At 36.4% G+C, this 20,642-nt stretch overlaps 1 protein-coding gene across 9 annotated transcripts in view; it reads right to left on the bottom strand.

The window, feature by feature from the left end:
- Positions 1-20,642, bottom strand: part of QTMAN (queuosine-tRNA mannosyltransferase) — a 386,232-nt gene that overhangs the window by 262,810 nt on the left and 102,780 nt on the right. For 4 of the 9 annotated variants that reach the window (XM_078070750.1, XM_078070755.1, XM_078070745.1 and 1 more), the window contains one exon: positions 1,092-1,295. In XM_078070750.1, coding sequence (XP_077926876.1) covers positions 1,092-1,270 — 179 coding nt within the window. In that variant the 5' untranslated portion in view covers positions 1,271-1,295. Of the gene's footprint in view, positions 1-1,091; positions 1,296-4,203; positions 4,269-19,807; positions 19,957-20,642 lie in introns of those variants that run through there. The other 5 variants (XM_078070748.1, XM_078070749.1, XM_078070752.1 and 2 more) reach the window with 4 other exon arrangements.

A 20,642-nucleotide genomic window follows, 5' to 3' on the forward strand; every position in this document is an offset into this window, starting at 1 on the left:
TTTCATACACCAAATGGTGTATGGGGATTCTCTGAATCCCCCAAATTACTACTAAGAACAGCAACCTACATTTAAATCCCAAGCCATTGTCTCCCTTGTGACTGCTCCACCTTACAAGCAGCAACAGATAGATGTGGCTGCTGAAGGCAAGGTGAGTGCTCCAGCCCACAATGTGCCCTTCCTCCAACAATCCTTTTGCCCTACCTCCATTACTTATCGGCCTGCACTCCCCAGTGCTGCTTAAAGCAATGCAGTTCTACACAGAAGGGCCCAGAACGGTAAGAAGAACAGATCTATAAAACACAGTAGGATAATCTCCCACTATTTAACAAGCAGGAGACACAAGGAAGTATACAGCAATAGCGAATAAGGAGGTAGGGATGTTCAGTATTCTACTTGTCCTCCATCAAACGTCATCAGTATTTCTCATTCATCTTTCTAGTGTGTCCCAGAAGAATCTCTATGACGTACCCCTAGTTCCCACTTCCTAACTAATCAGAATTCAGAACTGAGTCCTGTGTGCCCCAAATCTATGCATCCTTGAAGACTAAGCAAAGATTGCCAGCTCTATAAAGCCACCTCCACTTTGTCAGTCAAAATCAACTCCTCCACTTTTCACACTCACATTGCACCTGCAAGTCCATCTCTACCTCAATAGTCTTTAAAGCTTTAAGGGCACAGACCATGGTCACATGCGCCTTTTCAACCTTAGCTCCTAGTACAGAGCAGACACAATAAACTAACCGAAAACAGCACACTCACTACAAGAGACACCGGAGATTATGTGCAAAAAATGTGCCCAAGATCAACTCTCCTCTCAGGCCAAAAAATGTCATCCACACCCACACACATGCATGTGATAACATCACAAGACAAATGAGAAAAGGCTTGAAGGTTCTAAATGAGGCCACTTTTCATCTAGCCAGCTGTCCTCACAGCGTAAGTGAACTCTCCTGCTCTGCTGGGTCTATTGTAGTCATACTGACCAATTCCATAGCTGGAGAAAATCTCACAGATGCCAACAGAGAAGCAACATTCTTATAACACGTACACTAAGAACAGACTGAAGGTGCAGCCCAAGCTCCAATTACCTGTACTGTTCACTGATGGGAATATTCTGGGAGAAGTATAAAGCCGATGTCCGTGCTCTCCAATGCCATTTCTTTGCAGGAAGGGTATAAAGGACACAGTCTTCTAACTCTTCTTGGAGCAGATCCACCAGCTGTTTATGGGACCCTCCATAGAACGGCTCAACGATGAGAAGACTCATGGGCCCTTTCAAGCCTTCACAGATTCTAAATAATAAGCAAAACAATATTTTTCCAACATATGTATGTGTGTGTGCATAAAGATTTTTTTAAAAAGAAGTTAAAATATTACACTCAGAAAGCAAATAATTTACAGACGCTCAATTTTTTAAAAAATATGCTGCATCCCACTTTTTTAAAAAGTACATAACACTTAAGGTTTATATTTTTGTAATCAGTATTTTTACATCATTTGTGTTAACAAGAGGAAATAAAGGATGCTTATTTTTCTGATTTCTGTTTTCTTCTTGCCCTAAGATTACTTCCAAAATGACTCAGATTTTTTTTTTCTCCAGCCCCAGGAAGTTTAAAGCCCTCTCTGCTGTGATCACTCACTTCCTGGTTGGAATGGCTGTGACCCTGACTCAGTAACCACAGAAGTGGCTTGGCCTAGAGCTCTACTACTCTCGGACAGTCACTGAAGTCATCTCCTAAGACTTCCACTCCAAGAGCCCTTTGTTTGTAAGGCCCTATCCAGTTCAGAAATTCTCTGATTCTGTTAACTCTCACATTAATTCATCTTTACATTCACCAGCTATCACTGCCCCCAGTGAATCCATATTTAGAAAGAAAGTACAATCATATTCAAATCTCAATCCTCTAATGTTAAAAATCTTAGGATACAATTTCTTGAGACACTGCACATACCTTGACCACCCCCCCCCATTATCACCAATTTCCCACCTGCAAAGGAAGACCCAAAAAGGGGGGTAAAGCTATATACCTATGAACCAGCAAGGTTTCTACAACCTTTCTTTAAACAACAATCCCATTAAAAGGGATAAAGTAATGTTGTTATTAAAGACATGGTAGATTTTTCATCCCAGCGAGTTAGCTATCAAGCAATTTTTTGGTTTAATAATATGACTTTTGTTAAAGTGGTCAGTGAAATAAAAATATATGTGTGAATATAAAAAAAATCCATATACATTTCAAATTATATGCTATTTCCTATAAGAAGGAAGAAATATCACTCTGTACATAAATACATTGTTTAAAAAATATTCCAGATGTTTGAATTTTCCTTTATGACTTAAGTAAACACCACTCATTAAACAGCATATTGCTCTTAATAATGTTGTTCCACAAAATTATTAGTCTCAACAACTCAATGATGCTTTTTTAAAAAAGATTTTATTTATTTTAGAGAGAGAGTGCAAGCAGGGGTAGGAGCAGATGGAGAAGAAGAGGTAGAGAATCTCAAGCAGACTCATGCTGAGCACAGAGCCCAACGCAGGGCTCAATGTCATGACCCTGAGATCATGACCTGAACCAAAACCAAGAGTTGGACGCTTGACCGACTGAGCCACCCAGGTGCCCCTCAATGATGCTTTTCACTAATAAAACTGTACTTTACCTTGTTCAAACCAATGCCTATTTAAATTGCATTTCAAAGGAGAAAGTCTCAAATGGTTCTCAAAGATATGGCTGGAATGAAAAAAAGCTTAGTTCTTGATGTCTGAATTTTCCAATGAGCATTTTTAAAGAAAAATATACAAATACATATTTCCCTTATCTACAAAATAAGAAGCAGTGTTCCTCAGGTGGAAAAGGCATGAACTCTGGGGTTAGGGAGATACAAGTCTGAAGCTCAACAATGTCACTTCCTGGCTGTGTGACCTTGGACAAGTTACCTAACTTTGTAGGACTCAGTCTTGCCTTCTTTAAAATGAGGATAACAATACTAACCTCAGAGGTGTGTTGTGAAGATAAAATTGAAGCATAATAACTAACAAACAGTAATAAGATATTTTGCCCCTCCCATTTGCAGTATAAATCACCTTACATAAGGGAAAAGGATATCTTTGAATCCTCCTGCATTTTAAAATCAGTAATTTTCAATCACTGCCCCCTCTCAATCAAAGATAGATGGGAAAGGTGGGTACACACATGCATTTGAAGTGTGGTAATGTTACCCATTCTTCATCAGCAGCTTGTATTTCAAATAAGAATGTGAGACCCCCACAGGTACCTGGGAAGAAGTAAGCTTAGGGGCTGAGCTATGCAGAGGCTTGGCTTTTTTCAGGCCAGTTGGAGACCATCTCTAATAAATGCAAAGTTCAGTAAGATAAGTTTAACAAAATGGTAGCTGTAATCCTTCAAATAATGGAAACTTCTAGAAAGTCAACTGAGAGACCAATATAAGGCAATTTTGAAAATTATATCAAAGGTTTCAAGACAGACTAAAAGCAGTTAACATTAGTTTGCTTACTAGATCACATCACAGTTATCTCTATCTTGGTTTATTTCCTCTGATCTAATCATGACAAGGTGTATATGCCCTATATATCCTTAAAAGGTTGTTATAAAAATGACCTGAGCTATTTCCCCAAGTAATAGGATGTGATCTAAACCCCTCTAAAGAATATTTCATTCATATAACCTCAAAGAAAGCAACATCAGTATGAGAAGGGAAAAAAAGCTTTCTGATTCTTCATTCCTTTGCCCTTTTAAATGATTAATCCAGAGCACATATCGTGCCATATGTTTACAGATGTTTCTTATGTGTCTGAATCATGAGTTATCTGCAAACCATAAGCCAATGTGGAGGCAGTATGTGTAGGTGCTGCTGCAGATTCAAGACACTCAGTAAGCAGAGCTGAACACCAAGCACGTGGGAGGTCAAAAACAGAAAAGGGGAAAAAAGATTATAGCTATAGTAGATTTCCACCCCTTTAATAGCTCAGTAAGAAGAGTGAAATGTACAGGTTTGAACTAGCGTTTACTCGAGCATTTTTCTAGTGGCCAATGGGTGTGCCTGCATTTTGGGTATTTTTCTGGGGAGAGTAACTATGTCCTACCATCTCTGAAAACTATACTTAGTGGCTTTGATTCACGGAAATTTGTTCTGCTTGTTTTGTGGAGACAGACATATCCTGGCAGCTCCCCTACTTACTTCTACTGCAATTTCTGTGGCAAGAAGAAAATGTGTTCTTCCCTATAGTCTTCTTAAAGCACAACCTGGAAGGAAGATGATTCCCTTTAGGTGCAAGCAAAAGAGAGGAAGCTGATTTTTAAATATAAGATTCAAACCAAATGTCATTACAGCATATTAAAGAGCAGTGCCAATACTCTTACTGTGCTTGAGTTTTTAGAAAACACTGCTTGAAACAAACAAGCATGAGGTTTAAAGAAAAAAAAAAACACTTTGTTAAAAAGAATTTTTGCTGTTATGCTGGAATTTGCTAAAAGATAAAGGGAGTGCAGTATTTGCTCATTTTAGCAATAATCCCAGAAAATGCCAGGTGGTGACTCTGACACCACAGATGCTCACGAGCACCGCGCAACGGTGAATACAGACATCAGGGACCACTACCAGTGGCCACTAGGGAGTGCGTGCTTGGGAGTGGCAGTCCTGAACACAGAAAGGCTTACTCCTAAGCAAGGGAAAGGTCTCCTTTACAGCCCAAGCCGGGTGTTTGCCAGAAGATGGTAGGTAAGCCTACACACAGCCAAAGGTCTTCCATAAGTGGGTTAAAGCTTTAGCACCGCAGAAACTGAGTAAGTAGATCAGTTAGAGGTGTGGCATTTATTTCAAAGGAAAAAACAACAAAAAACCTTCTTATGTGAGGGAACAAATTCCAATCAGAAAGCCCATGTCCTTTCTGCATGACACTAGAATGTTAGTATTTTATGACGTTAAGAAAAAAGTTAAAAAAAAAAAAAAGGAAAAGTGAATGGCCAATCCATTCTTGCTCCCAAAAAGAGCACACAATGTGTGTCAGATAAATTTTTATCAACTCTAACTTTTAAGTTTTTCTGCTTAACCCAGTAAGCTTCAGTTAAAAAAAAAAAAAAAAAAACCTCATTTCTTCAGCATATTTTATTCCCCAGTGACACCAGATGAATGAGAATCTACTATACTATTAAAGCTTTATGAAAGTTTAATTCATTATCAATACTATGATTTAATGATACATGGTTAAATGCTAAACATTAAATTGGCAATATAAATGAGTCAAAGTGATAGCTATGACACAGGAATTTTAAACCACTTCAAACTCTACTTAAGATCACCAGAGGTTAAATGATCTAAGAATTGTCTGACTTTCCAAAACTTTATATTTACAATTAAAAGAGGATACAAAGTGAAAAATCACAAAAATATTTCACATAAGCATTTTGACCAAAATGAAAAAGGGCCATTAGTGTCATCTCAATTAAAAATTAATAATGTATTGATAAGATCACCAAGAACAAAAGTAGCCTGAAACCAAGGCTATGAATATTTTTAAATTTTTATTAAAACTTTTCGTCACTGTACCTGCATTTATTTTAAGCTTGACCCAATTTCCTTATTCCCTGAGCCATTTTCAAGGTGAACTACATTTTGGTCTACCTCCTCTAACAGTTAGAACTGCTGTCATAGGTTTTGTTTTTTGTGTTTTTTTTTTTTTTTTGACAGTATAGAGAAAGGAAATTTGCAATATGCCATTGATTTATTGAAAAAGATGTGCTAAGTATACATACATCGTGTGGATTTTTTTTAAAGCTAAACCTAAGTCACATTAGAAACCTGTAACCAGCCCTCATATATGATGTCAATTCAGTTACTTATAATATTCAAATAATTTTCCAACCAAATACCAAGTAATAATTTTAAATCAGAGGAATTGTTGTATTAATATATTCCACAGACACCTTACTGCTATTAGCTGTAGGAAGGTATGGTTTCAGTGATGATGGTATTAACGGTTTTAATCCCACACACATGAGAAATTGATTCCACAGGCTAATGCACACATTGCTTGATACCTTATATTTCAGTCAATTGCTGAAAATATATTTTCTACTTGCCTATATATAATATTTAAAAAGTTAAGCTTGGCAGAACGAAAAAACAGTGAACTTAAACACTAAATGCTCTAAGTTGGGGAAAATAAAATTTGAGCAGGACTTCCCAATAGGGCATCAGAGGTTTACCTGGTATTTTCTTACTGACCCCTTCCCTTTGGCACCTCCACCCACCACCTCCAACACACCAGGTTCTATTTTAAAAGCAACGAATAACCCAGCAGGGTAAAACAGGGCAGTACTGAGAAAAGTTAGCATTACCTTCCAACCCACTCACTTATTTTAATGATTCATCAGGGAAACCCCAGTTGTTAAAATATACCTGAAATCTCATTAAATAGTAAAAAAAAAATAAGCATAAAGATTTCTGCTTTGAAACGTGTCACCATCAATTCCCCTAACAGAACCTAATACGGGTGAATATATAGTAAAAATACATTTTGCTAAAAAAAGCATCCTCAAAGTATCACACTATAATCAAGTATCATATGGGGGTCAGGGGGTGGGGGAAACAGAGATAAGCCCAAAAAGTTGTTTTTAAAAAACTTTTTATAAAAATCAGGCGTAGCAAATTCATCCTAACCCCTAAAACCTCAATGTAGTCTGTGAGTACTAAAATACAATCTGGTATCAACTGCAGAGTAAAAAACCTTGCAATCCTAAAACTATAGGCACCAACAGTATTCTACATAATTAAAGGAAGTTTGGCGAACAGTAAGAAATGAATCAGATTCCTGAGCATTAGTTTGAATTAAAGATAATGCATTATGGAAACTGATCATTATTTGATTATGGACATACAACCTAACATTTATGATAACTTGTGTACTACTATGTGTACTTAAATAGTAACATTAAAAGTAAAAATCTTGGGTTCATACTGAAAGAGATGTAGCACTATAATATTTTATTGCCTCATAGTGCTATGGGTGTTCTAATTTCTTCAGTTCTGACTTTAGTTTCCTGTTGTGGTAATGAAGAACTAAGGATTTATGCATCAAAACCAAGATTTGGTAAGAAGATGTATATGCCATCCTGTTTGTGACACAATTTAAAGCAATTCTCAAGTGTGCTTTTCCATTTAAATGATTTCCTATGATCTTTTATACAAACTCTTTTAAAAATTACAATCTTAGGGGCGCCTGAGTGGCTCAGTTGGTTAAGCGACTGCCTTCGGCTCAGGTCATGATCCTGGAGTCCCGGGATCGAGTCCCGCATCGGGCTCCCTGCTCAGCAGGGAGTCTGCTCCTCCCTCTCCCGCTCCCCTCTCTTGTGCTCTCTCTCTCTCAAATAAATAAAATCTTTAAAAAAAAAAAAAAAAAAAATTACAATCTTATATGCATATATTGCTATTTAATTTTCCCTAACAGATATTTTTATTCTTTCTCAACTTGGGATTTACCTTTCTGTTTAGAACTATCAGTTACTTATTCCATGACTTGAATTATACAAAGTCTTGGTTATAATTGTATCAAATGCAAAATCAACAAATACTTATACACACTGACACTATGACATCATTCACTTGTTTTCAACTATGCATAATTTCCACAAATAAACAGATGTGTATATATTACAAATTCATTGCTTTACATTTTTGTGAAGTTATAGTCCACATTATATAGCAAAATTATAACTATGATTTTTTTGTGAGAAGTTTACTAGTTTAATTTCACTGAAAAAATACTCATCCTCTTTCAACTTTTCATTGCTATCAATTTCATGAATAATTTCAAACTATAAAAGTAGCAATGAATTAGTTCTACTGAATACTAAAAATATTTTCAATTTGCTGACATTTTAAAATGTGGCAGTATATTTATGAATCAATAGAAAATTTTACACCAGAAAATCATCTCATCGCTCATTTGAACTATTGCATTACCCTTTTAACTAGGTCTCCATGCTGCCACACCATCTGATTCCTGTCATGACATTTCTCCATAATCCAGCCACAAGTAATCTTCCAAAATGCAAATGTGATCATGAGGTGATATGCTCAAAAACCTTCAAGGTCTCTACCACCTACGGATAAAGCCCAAGGCCCTACACATGGCAGTGAGACCTTGCTTGTCTGGCCCTTCCTTTCTCTTCACCATGGCTTTGCTTCTCCTTCTCCCCTGTGATCTCTTTTCCCCCACTTGCCCAGACTCTGCCTCGTTGCAGTACGGAGCGCTCACACTCACGTAGTTACCCTTCTGTGATTCCACACCTTTGTTTCTTTTCCGTCAGCCTCTTCCTGTTCACCTCATGAATTTTCCTTAAAATTTCTGCTCATGAATCACCAATTCTATAAAGCCTTTTCCTGAACTTCTTTTCAACAGGACTTCCCCTCTGCTCTGTACACTCTCAGTACTGGTTTTACTCTCTTTCCAGGTCCCACTTCTCTCTGGGCCTCTGAAAATCTGCAGGACAGGGGCCATGTCGTTCTCTTCCTGGGGGCTTCCCAGGATCCGGCATATTGTGAATGTCACTACGTTTCTGTAGAGCTGCACTAAAAATCAGGAGGAAATGGGAACTTGATTCTGCCTTTAAAGTAGCATTGCTTTCACTGCCCACAGGTCCCAAGCAAACGAGTGTCAGGCAGCATTCCACCTGCTACTAATGATTTCTTTCCCATTATTCCCGAAGTCGAAACTACATCAAGCAGCTAGTCTATCTACACATATTTTATTATATTCTCTTTTAAAGATGGATTCTCTTCTTACTTTCATAGAAAGGAGACTTTATTAGATATATTTTTTCATGTAGATATGAGTTTATCTTAACCTACTAATACAAGAGAAGTAACAATGATAAAAGAAATGGTAGAAACACCACAAGCAATTGCATTCTGGGCCAAAGCAAGTTTCATGGCCTAAAAGAATGAATATCTGTAAGATCCATGAATTCTGAAAATCACCTGCAGTTTTTTAATCTGCTTGATCTATCACCATCCTAGTTTAATACTAGCAGTGGAAGTAGGATAAGAAGCCAATTCCCTCACCATAAATCTGGAGATCCCATTTCACATTCAGTAATTATACTTTAATTTAATGGGAAAGAAGAAAAGGCATTTTTAAATACTTTCTGCCAACAATTATTCATTTTATAAAAGTTTGACAAGATGAATAATGTATTTGCTTTCTCAAGATGGCATTTCTCCAAGGCTTCCACCTTCCTGAAATGGGCTGCAAATCAGTCCAGTGGGAGAAAATAGGATTATCTGATCCATTCATATATGGATACTTAAGTAGATAGAAAAGACCAGGTGTTCCACAGATTCTTAGGTGGAAGGAATGTGGGAGCCATTGACCAACCACTTTTCTTTTATAGAGGAAGAAATGGAGAATATTGAGCATCACAGAGTAAGTAACAGAGCAAGGGCTTAAACCCAGGTCTTCGGACCCTACAGTCATATATCTTCCCATTATACTTCATTGCAGGTACCTGGTAGGATATAAGTAAAAGGTACATCCATTTTCTAGTCTTTAGAGTTTTCGGATTAATCATCAATGTTTAATAATTATTAATATGTAAATGATATATACTGCAGGATATATTTATATGCATGTGAAATATAAATATCAGTATAAGACGATAAATATATGTATCACATATTATATCTAATCATAACTCCCAATAATTCGTAAATCCAGGACATCAGTGGTAAAACCACACAATATAGTTATATAGAATACCCTATAGTTAGGGTGGTAAAACTCAAAACTTTTGTTCTAATCTCTTGTAATTCCTTCCAGAGTCCTACATAATCATCCTTTCCCTGACCCCACAACCCTTATCCTTCACCCCCAGCTCTAGACTAACACCTTTCTGATAAGGCAAGAGGCTTTAATGACTAGGATGGGAGAAAGACAATATCCAAGATTCATATGACAAGAATAGTTTAAGTAGGAGGCAAAGAGGTCAGCCATGGAGATATGCTCAGTCTGTCTCATAATTTACTACTGTCACCATCAGACAAAGTCTGAGTCTCCCTGATAGAACAATCTGTAGTACCTCTTTGTACTTACCACTTGTAGGATATTTTTATATGAGTGACTATATAATCCTCCATTGGATGTAAGTGACTATATAATCCTCTACTGGATATTAAGTTCCAAAAGGACAGTGACCAGGTCTGCTTGCTTACCACTATATCCTCAGCACTTAGCAAACAGAACGTGTTCAACACTCTCTGTTGAATCAATAAACCATAAAACTCTTTAGCAATGACCTTGACAATTTCTTGAACTCATCCAAGACCTTTATTGTTACCAACCACAAATAATCACCCCCTCCTACCACTAATTACTACTTACTCTCACAGAGAGAACTCTATCACCCACCTAAAATATAACAGGTGGTATCTTACTGTATTCAAAATGTCACACCTCGTTCTAAGGAAAATAGTTCTGCCAGCAGCCCTACTGAGGGGTTTAGAACCCAAGTTTCATGCCATGGGCAACTAACTATCTTCTCTGATCTTTCCAGGCTCTACACAAGAATATTTAACACAAGGACAGTCAAGTCTGTGACCTGGAAGGATTCAACCAGTTTAATCATTAGACTGGCATATTTTTCTTGGTCAGAAGGATTATCTTGCTACCCTACATTGGCTTCTATGCCAAATTTTAACTCAGACTTGGATTATGCAAGATAATTATAAATATACACACCAAATGAGTTTCAAATAAAATGACTAACAGATTCTTAACTATACTGGCGCTAGTGAGTCTCGCTCTAACATCTTTTAAGAACTTAATCCATCTTAACTAAATAAAAAATTGTTGAGAAGTTTCCCTCTCCAAGTGGGAGGCACATATCACATTTTCAGTTAATTCTGAAACAGAAATAGCAGGGTGACTCTAACACACAAACATTCTCAACGTCCTATTTGAAGGGCTGCAACCCAAGCAAACATGGGTGGCATTCCCTTGATGGGTTGAAATAAATGTCACCAAGTATAAAGTTCTGGATTTACTCACTTCCAGTGAAAAATGAAAAGGACATAATCTCACAACTCAATCTATTTATCAGTGAGGGAAATCAACTTTCAAGAAATACAAAAACCTAACAGCTCAGGAGGCAAAAGAATATCAGGTAAACACTTGCGAGAAGAAAGAGAAATTTCCAGAGGACTGAAGGGCTAGAAATAGATATCCTTAAAAAAACCGATGTTAGATACTTTTAATATTTTTAATATTCACTTTATATGAATGAAAGTCACCTTGCAGTAACAGATTTATTTAAATGGTGTTAGGAAATGTGAGGTGAAGCCAGTATTGGAATCTGTCCTTAAAGATCCAAATCCATAAAACCATGCCTTAAAGATGTACCAATTAAAATGTTTAGTGACACTTCTCCCATCTCCAAAGTTCCACCTAATTATAGAAATTTATTTATTAGAAGTAGGATTGGTTAAAAGTACATTTTCTTCTATTTATGTATTGCAGCAGGTCTTTTTCTAGCTGCCATATATTTTTCAAGAATCTTTTGATTTGCCAATGGCCTAAGACATTTACTGGTGGTTTAAGAAGCCAACACTAGAAAAACTGGATAGATTCTAGAGACCATTAGTGATAAATTTTCAAAAGCCCAGAAACCCAGTTTAGACCAGGGCTGAGTAAATCTGGGGCTAAGAGATACGGTAATGAGAGCTGTATCACTATTTTTAAATATCACAAGGGGCATATTATTAGCTACCCACTATTATAAGAAAAAGAGTCAGTCTGATAATAATAGCCTGGAATTTTTAAATCCTGAAGATATTTAGGATTGAGATTGCTGAGTAAAGAGAAGGCATACACAGACAACAGTGTATAATTTCTAGAAGGTCTACTATTCTCCATAGTTTCTACACAGGAAGCACAGGCTTGCCCATATCATCTGACACACAAGTTTCCACTGAATAAAAGATAAGTAGCAATAGCTCAAAGTTTCCTGATTGGAGCAAGCACTATGACTTTTATCTATTTAGTGGCCTTGTCTGTCACTATTATCTCTTTATCAGCTGGTTTTTCAAGGAGACATTCCAATGATATAAATATTTTGTCTAATGAAGCAGGGAAACCTACAGTACAGAATATTCTTTGCAAACTACCCAAACCCAGCTCTGCATCCTCATCATCTCTTAAGGAAGTAATTTCACACTTTGCAAACAGTGTGTTCAAACAGAGTAAGGTTGCTTAGGAGTTAATTAATTCCCCCTTGCATCTCTATCCAGCATGTATATGCACCATATCTGGGACCATAAGTCTCTCTACTGGATTAATTAGCATTCACAGTTAACAAACAGCCTGACTCACTGTAGAGAGAGATTATAACTTAAACTCATAAAACTAGGTACATAATATCTTGCATTCCATATAACAGTCGCTCAACAGATCTTAGCAGAATTGAAGTAAAGAAATACTTATTCCCCCTTACCATTCCTCTTGTTCAATGTTCTAATGTCCCTTTCCCTGTCCTTGCTTCCAAACTTTACTTGCAAGAACTAAATTGAAAATATCAGATAAACTCCTGCACATTGTTCAGAGTACATGCCTGCCAGGCACAACAATGTGTTACCTCTCTGAGGAGTACTTGTACGTTACGAGGGAGCAACAGGTGATGGCAAAATTTCAACCATTTGAAGAATGGATGAGAATCATTTGTGAATTAAAAGGACCCTTCTCAAGCCCTGAAGGCTGCTATGTACTCTACCAATGCTAAAGGCTAGATTTGCTTTGAAGTATTAAAATGTCCTATCACATTTGAATGTAATACAAAGAGCTTCAGAACTGTGTCTATCTTTGGATTCAACAATACCACTTCTACGAATTAACCGTGAAAATCATCAAGAATCTTTACTGAAGTCTTTGTCCCAAATTGAAAGCAACCAAAATATCCAACAAAAATGAATTTCATAATTAAATGATCAGTGATCAAAAATCATAATAAAAAGAACATTTATTGGCACAGAAAAATGTTTCCACCCTTGCATGATTGCATGCTATGAGTATGTAAAAATATAAGACGAAATGAATATAGAAACGTGAGAGAGAACGCACATGCAGACAGGTAGGCATAAATACTCATTTATGGTAGAACTTTGAGTGATTTTGGTTTTCTCTCCAGGTTTCATTTTATTCTTCAAGTTATCTTCACTGAATGTTTCAGCTTGCAATTAAAAGAAACTATAAATTTTTCCTAACTTTAGGAAGGAGGCCAAATTGTTTGAAATAACAAACTACTTCCTAATTACTGAAGGCTTACTCCCCTCCAGGAGCTTGCCAGTGGTTTTCAAATTACTCTAACTACTATTGCTATAAAGAAACTTAGTAAAAAACTAATCAGCAAGGGTTAAACTAATGGGGCTACAGCTATTCACAAACACCATAATTTGGTTTTGCAAATACTCCTTGTCTAATGCATGAAATAAAAGTAATACTCAGTTAATTTTTAAAAGTACTTGAATTATTAAATAATTGTAAACAGATCAAGATCTTTATTTATCCATAAGGAATCTGGAGCTGCACTTTGACAGAGTGTGTTAGAAACTAAAATACTATTTTGGTACTCATAGTTCTGAATAGGAACATATATTGTGCAAACTCAAAGTTTTTAGAGTTCAAGTAAAATGTCAAAATTAACTTGGGCCTTAAATAATTAGATTCGGGTCTTGAAATAAGGGGAAATATTTAATTAAGGTGAATAAACCTTTAAAGAACTTCTAGTTTCACACTCATTTTCCAAAGTGTCTGTATTAAAAAAGCAGAAAACCGTTATTGTGTAATCATCCATATGAGCTACACATGTTAAAGGAGGGATGACTGCAGAGTCAACTACCACGGACGCAGTCTCACAATTTTTAATAATCACTCAGAGTTTTCCTATATTTATATACATGCAATAGGTGAATGGATACTCAATAAATATTAACCCAACAGCAACTCAGACTTAGTAGAGAAATATTTTTAAATGGAACCTCCAGGTCCTAGTATTTTTTACAATTTAAATACCATGAAACCATGAAACACATTTCAAGTGATAAGAAAGTATTATTCCTGGAATTGTTTTCCAGTGCAACACTTTCATCTTATTTCATTTTTAAAACCATCTATTTGGAAAAATTTAACTTATAAACCTAGAAGGAAAACAGCCTACCATTAAAAGTATACAAACAATTAAGAATTAGCCTCCAGAAAACACAAAAGTACTAACAAAAATATTAAATACGTAACTGCAAAAATTAGGGGCAAGCTTATCATTTCATCTATTTTTAAAGGAACACTAAGAATATACCTATCAACATGTAACTTTCCATATTTTAAAATTAGCATGAACTTGATATTAAAAAGAAATCCTAATCTCAGGAAAGCACCATGTGGCATTTTTTAACTTTATGACCACTTTGTTGACTCTCTGTCCCAGAGCAGATCACCTCCAGCATTAGTACTCTGACCTTATAGAAAAGTGACAGATAAAGTTTATGGTGAGAAAAAATGAGTTTTTATAGGTTTCCAAAAGGGAATTCTTATGACACTAAAAGCCATATAATAATATTGATTTGATAACCAACTTTTTTACAGCCAAATTACAGACTTAAGATTTCTGGAAAAATATCCAAGTGAATTTGCAGTAAAATACTTTTAAAATAGAGGCTTGGGCTCGTGACAGTCTAGGATCTCTTTGCAAACTTTAAATATGCATATAAAATAATTTTTTAAGCCAGATCTTCTTTAAAGTTTTCAGTGTCCTAAGATTTACCTTTTATGTTGGAACTGACTGTCCCTTCCTCCTGACATTTATCAGTCAGCTATAAGTTCTCAACTTTCTAGGCAAATAATTTCCATGCCTGTTTCTAATTTTCTCTGTCTTAAAGGCAAAATGTACAATGTACAGAAACGAGGATTATTTTCTTATAAAATCATCCTCAAAAATCAATTAGAATATTCAAAATATTCCACTCTCACAAATGAAAATAAGTTGCTTGCTGAAATGACAGTCTTCCATTTCACTGCCTTAAAAATTAAGCTGGCATGGATAATAAAAGTGTTTTCTGACTGGATATGCTTGGCATTCAAATATTTTTAAAACAAAAACTAATCTATAATTAGATTTCACAGGCGCAATCTATAGAAAATAGAATTTGTTTTTATTTTTCTGAGAGCAATACTAACGATTTGATATTATAAAAGTTATAACAACAATACCATTGCTTGCATAAATCTGTAAACAAACCGACATATTCGTGTTTATTATCCTTTCCAGTCTGATCTTTGTCGTTCATTCATTCATTTAGCAAATATTTATTGTGCCCACTATGTGCCCAACATTGTTCCAGGTGTTTGTGGATAAATTAGGTGACAAAATAAATGTTCCTGTTATCACAGGAAATTCCTTTCTAACTGGAGTAAAAAGACGATCATCAAGTAGATGTACATCAGAGGGTGCAGGTGCTATAAAAAAACATAGTACAGGTAATACAGGATAAAAAGAGCCGCTGAGGCCTGGGGCTGGGAAAGGGTGGTATTTTATATAGGGTTGTCAGAGAACACCTCGCTGACGAGATGACATCTAAACAGAAACCAGAAGAGGGGGGGAGCTTAAGAGATCTGGATCTAAAGCCTTCCATGCAGCAGGCACAGCAAGATCCTGAGATGAGCATGCTTGCCCTGTACAGAGAGTAAGAAGGTCTGTGACTGCAAAGCATAAACAAATGTGCTTTATTTAACATGCATTTATTGAATGACTGCATTCTAAAAGTTATGCTAAGTATTTTGTGATACCAAGATGACCCAAATATAGTTTCTGGCCTCAGACCTGGATATAATTACAATACTGAGTGATAAATGTTATCACTCATTTGAGCTGGGGCTCAAAAAGGGACCAAAAGCAAGTTCTACTTCAAGGCAATGAGCCAAGAAGCCAGAAAGAAAGTCTGGAGGGCCAAGAACCCCATTATAAAGAGGAGATGAAGAACTGTGCAGATAACTCTTGGCTCCCTCAACAACCATTCAACCCCTTTCTCCTGTACTTTCTTCTCAAATGCAGGCTAAAATACTTGATCTCCCAGGTGTGAGGAAAGGTGGCATGTTCTGCAGTATTCCAAAACGATGTAAGTGGAAAGAAGGCCCACAATTGAAAGCGCCTCTATTGGGAGCCAGGACGCTGCTGCACAACTCGCCCAATCAACAACCCGCAGGGCTTTTAGCTGACCTACCCCAGACCTCTGGTATCAGGTCCTCCTTCCAAGCCTCCCTCATCATCTTCAACCTCAATTGGGCCTCAGCTTCTGACTGTCTTCCCCACCTGCCGCTACATATAATCTGTTTCCATTCTTCTGAAAGTTTCAGATACCTTAATGTCAGTCCTCTACTCAAACACCTATGATTTGCTCTACAGAAGAGAAAATAATACTTAACAAGAAATGAGACCCCTGACAATTTGGTTCGAAGCTCCTATTTAGCCTCAATTCCAGACACACCGTTACCCAAACACAATGTTTTTTAAAACATTCCATACTCATTCCTACCTCCAAGCACTGTTAGTGCATTCTTCTTCCTAGAATCCTTCACTTTACCACCTGTCAAAGTCCTACATAGTTCAAGACTCCATTCAAATTCCATCTCATCTACAAAAGCTTATGTCAACTGCTCACCCATATTCAGCCAGTCAGAAGCAATTATTCCTTCCTCTATGGTACCACCAAACTTGGCTTATACTCCAATTAGAGCAGTTACCACAATCCCACCTATACTATAATTATATAGTATACATGTGTGTCTGCCCAACCAGATGTCACTTCCTTGGTAGCAAAGTTTGTACACAATCTATGTTTATATCTATTCATAATCCAGCAAAGTGCTTTATACACAATACGCATTCAATTAATGTACTCTTGAATTCTCATCAATAGGCTACAATAAGTCCTCACTTTATGGGGGAGGGGAAGATATCCCCGGATTAAAGATTACAGCAGCATCATAAAGTGAATTATCCAGGCATTACCACTGCACTTAACTATTCAGGTAAGTTACGAATCACTGGAGATATTATTGAATAAGAAGATAAAGACAACAAAACATTAACTATGAGTGCTCATTAGGCAGCATAAAATTAAATTAAAGAGGAATGAAGAAATGTAAAGCATAAAGCTACCTGTATTAAGAAGCATTACCAAGGGATACTAAAACAATTCATTTAACAAAATTTTAGTTCCTATTATGTGCCAGATACTATAGTGATGACTGAGAATATAAAGGTGAAAAAAGGGCTGAACACACTTTTTTAAGTGCACGGTGTTGGCCCATAAATTATTCCCTCCAAAAGTATGACTAAAAGAGCAGTGTAAGTGCCAAAACAGACTATCAATACCCAATTCTGAGTCCAAATCTAGGAAACTATCTTGCCTAAATTGTGATTATGTAGGAACTTTCTCCCCAGGACTGCTTCTGAATGTTAAAAGGGCTTCCTTTATTTCCAGTGACTATAAACTGCTCAGATAGAAAATTTAAGTTCCAGATATTTGAATACATTCCCTGCTTAGAGATAAGTTCTATCCATGCACAGGTTGTTTTAGTAATTAAGGTACCAACAATCCTGCCATCATGAATGAAAAGGGAGGAATTTATTAAAATGGTGCTATATAGGGAATGTTGTATGGGAGATAGTGGATAGTTGTTTTCTTTGTCCTCTGAGGCCAAAATAACAGAAACAGAATGGAAATATAACAAAAGGAATTTAAGTTAGACGTTGGACGAGTTGTGAGGCACTGATTCACACAATCAGGTTACACTCAGCCATTTCTTCTGCAGATTTTGAATGAAGAGGTAGCCTGCTTTCCTCTAAGACAGTTTACGCAAAGCAAGCAGATGTAAAGATGACTTCTTCGGGTTTCTTGTAGACATATTTTTCTATCGTACATTACTATTTGCATATGTATTGAAAAAACAGGAAGCTGTCACTCTAAGAACTAAAAGAAATACCCAAAATGCCATCTGGGATAAAATGTGATATAGTGTGCTCTTTGCCATGAGGCTACCAAGGATCTAATAACTCCTTCTTGTAAGTTAACATCAATAATATAAATTATCAAATTACCCGATTGCCATGTTAATAAGTTCAAATTGCTTACTTCTTCAAAAATGGGAGATCTTAACATATAACAACTGCAAGATATCCTTATTTAAACAATAGTCTATGCAAAAAAGTTAAAAAGAAATTATATATGTATTTACTCATGGAATAATGTACTCCAACAAAAGCACTGGTACTAAGTCATTTTGAGGATTTTCCTATAACCTTTGTAACTGAATATCTTTCACTCAAAACAACTTTGACAATTTGATGTTCCCTTAGCAAAAACAAATCAATAAAATGTAGTCCAGACCCTGCAATTGCACTATCAGGTATTTATCCAAAGGATGCAAACATAGTAATTTGAAGGGGCACATGCACCCCAATGTTTATAGCAGCAATGTCCACAAGAGCCAAACTATGGAAAGAGCCCAGATGTCCATCGACAGATGAATGGATAAAGAAGATGTGGTGTATGTGTACACACACACACACACACACACACACACACACACACACACAATGGAATATTACTTGGCCATCAAAAAGAATGAAATCTTGCCATTTGCAATGACGTGGATGGAATTAGAGTGTATTATGCTAAGCAAAATAAGTCAGTCAGAGAAAGACAAATATATGATTTCACTCATATGTGGAACTTAAGAAACAAAACAGATGAACATAGGGGAAGGGAAGGAAAAATAAGATGAAAACAGAGAGGGAGACAAACCATAAGAGACTCCTAACTAGGAAACAAACTGAGGGTTGCTGGAGGGGAGGTGGGTGGGGGGATGGGGTAATTGGGTGCTGGGCATTAAGGAGGGCACTTGATGGAATGAGCACTGGATATTATATGCAAGTGATGAATGACTAAATTCTACCCCTGAAACTAATTATACACTATTATATTAACTAAATTGAATTTAAATTAAAAAATAATTTAAAAAGTAAAAATAAAAAGAGGAGCAACAACAAAAAATAAAATACAAATTAAAAATATTACTGTATCCTTTATATGCATAAATGATTTACACCAATAATATTACAAATATTTCTTAATATTCATCCATTCATTTATTCAACAACTGTTAACTGAGGGTCCACATCTAGGCACTGTGCTAAACGTAAAGACACCAAGATGACCCAATTACAGTTCCTGTCGTCAGACACAGAAATAACGTTACAAAACCAAAACATACGTACTTGATGTCAAAAGGGAACCAACAAACAAGTTACTATAGACACCAAGTACCCAGAAAGTTCAAAGGTCTAAGCAACTAATTATACAAAAGAATGGAGAAGTATGGTAGACAACTATTTGGGACAACTTTGGGACAGCTCACTGGACATTCATTCCAGTTCTTCTTCTCCCCGCCTTTCTCCAGAATAGAAGCAAGATGGCCAAAATATTTTCCTCTCATGCTAGAGGTAGTTATGTGATACACTTTCGGTCAATGAGATGTCTCCCGTGAGCAGACATCCTTTTCTAAAAAAAGAAAGGGGGCATGAGGGAAAGGGGGTGCTTCCCAGGAGGAAAAGGCTTCTAAGCATCCTTCACTTCTCTTCCTGCTTGAAGACAACAACAATTTCTGGAGGTCTAACAGTCATCTGTGAAATAAAAGGCAAAAGTTACGTGGTAAGGATGGGAGAGGAGGAGATGTTACCTGGGTCCCTGATGGCATCCGTTTCCTGCGAACTAACTGCCTCCAGACTTCTTAGGACATGAGACAAATAAAAACCTTCCTCATTTCAGTCACTTCGGTAAGATCTTCCACCACCTGGAGCCAGAGGTGTTTTTACCATTAAAAGGAAGCTGCAGCAAAGAGGAGTTACTTAAGTTAGACTGTCTAACTCGATTTAGGCTATGATCTAGGTCTTCCTAGCCAGAAGAAATAAAAACAATTTTGAATTTGCACTTCTACAATTTGCAGTAGTGTAGATTACTTAAATAAGCATGTTCTAATTCCTCCACAGAAATCCATTTGTTGCATAGTCATTACAAGATTTTTATTTCTCTTCCTCACTGATCCTCAAACCTATAAAATAACATTTTTTATAGTGTGGTATGTATCATTCATGTACGTAATGTACACATACAAACAGCCAAAGGTTAGGAAGAAAGGAGTGTAAGGAAAGAGAATAGAGAGAGAGAGGGAACAAGGAACCTAGCTTATTTCAAAATATAAACTATGTTTTCAATTGTGTGAGCACTTTAGAAAGCAGCTTCCAAATAAACGAAAGACCACAAAATAACAGTATTTTTTTTAATAGGAAAGACTTCCTTTGCAACTTGAAATCAATTACTCTGTTTTTAAAATTTTTTAAGCTTGAAAAAATATATATCCCCAAAATATACTGTGTCCAATTTACCACCAGCATTATTAAATTATTGTGCTATTCTACCTATCTTCTAGTAAATTCCTTAAGGTAATACCCTCTATAGGTTTCTGTTGGACAGATTTTGAATGTGTACCATTCTTGGAATAATTTCAATCATAG

This window comes from Halichoerus grypus, chromosome 4, assembly GCF_964656455.1.
Source record: "Halichoerus grypus chromosome 4, mHalGry1.hap1.1, whole genome shotgun sequence".
Taxonomy (NCBI): domain Eukaryota; kingdom Metazoa; phylum Chordata; class Mammalia; order Carnivora; family Phocidae; genus Halichoerus; species Halichoerus grypus.